A 985-nucleotide genomic window follows, 5' to 3' on the forward strand; every position below is an offset into this window, starting at 1 on the left:
CCACTATTTAAAGATTCATTTATTCGTCTGTTTATCTTGTTGCTAGAGGGATGCAATCATAACATTAATTTTCATGAACGATAAAATATTCATCTTCCATTAAGGTTCGAATATTTGTACACACCTTTGCGCCTGGGGTATTCCACGCACTTAGACTCAATGTGTTACTTCGGTTATGAAATAATCTGTTAGTATTAAATAATTCTTAAAAGAAATAAACAACATCAAATTTATTCTAAAAATAGTGAATACTTTTCTCTCCTTTTGTAGTCCAAACTTTCGGTCACCCATATATAGAATAAGAACAATGATAATAAAAGACCTTATACATAATTCTTAATTTAGTCAACCAATGTAACAGAAATTGGTTACAAAACGATGAAGGAGACACTCTCTTCGGCCCCGCCAGTAACCCTCTTGCTTCATTACATCAAAATACAGCATTTCTTGATTTTCTTCTTCAATAGAACACAGAACACACTGGAATAAGGATATCGCAAGTGTAAGAACATAAGTGCATTTTCACATATGTGGTAGCTCTCCCAGTTGGAATTCAAGATGTGATAGCTTATCATGATGCTATACTGTGTACAGAGATATTAATTCTTTTTGGTACAAGTGTCTTCACAACACCTATCTTTTTTTTATATAAGAGTGTGATATACAAAGCAATAACATTTCTCACTGACAAATCCTTTGTATCTGAGGTCAGCGTTTTAAAATGATAAAGTTAGACGAACAGTCATTCACTTAAAATCACTACTTGTAGTTGTTCTTTTTCTTACAAAACACAGGTTCCATTCTCTTCTACTCATTTTGATTAAAAAAAACGCTTTTTTCGACAGTTCGAATATCACATTGTATCTCAGCCTCCAGATTATCATTATCTGCACGGAAAATCCCGCTTCACTCTTGGTCTTTCTCTTGCTGAGAAACTGTCATATGACAACCAATTTGACTTCCACGACCCACTAAAAGAGAGGGG

The 985-nt window shown here is 33.9% G+C and overlaps 1 protein-coding gene across 1 annotated transcript in view; it reads right to left on the bottom strand.

The window, feature by feature from the left end:
- The window catches only part of LOC119589352 (neuroligin-1-like), a 158,891-nt gene that overhangs the window by 13,573 nt on the left and 144,333 nt on the right, over nt 1-985 (bottom strand). Inside the window, exon 13 of the mRNA XM_037937972.1 lies at nt 440-584. Within this exon, the coding sequence (XP_037793900.1) occupies nt 440-584 (145 nt within the window). The remainder of the gene's footprint in view (nt 1-439; nt 585-985) is intronic.

The sequence above is a fragment of the Penaeus monodon genome, chromosome 25 (genome assembly GCF_015228065.2).
Source record: "Penaeus monodon isolate SGIC_2016 chromosome 25, NSTDA_Pmon_1, whole genome shotgun sequence".
Lineage (NCBI taxonomy): Eukaryota > Metazoa > Arthropoda > Malacostraca > Decapoda > Penaeidae > Penaeus > Penaeus monodon.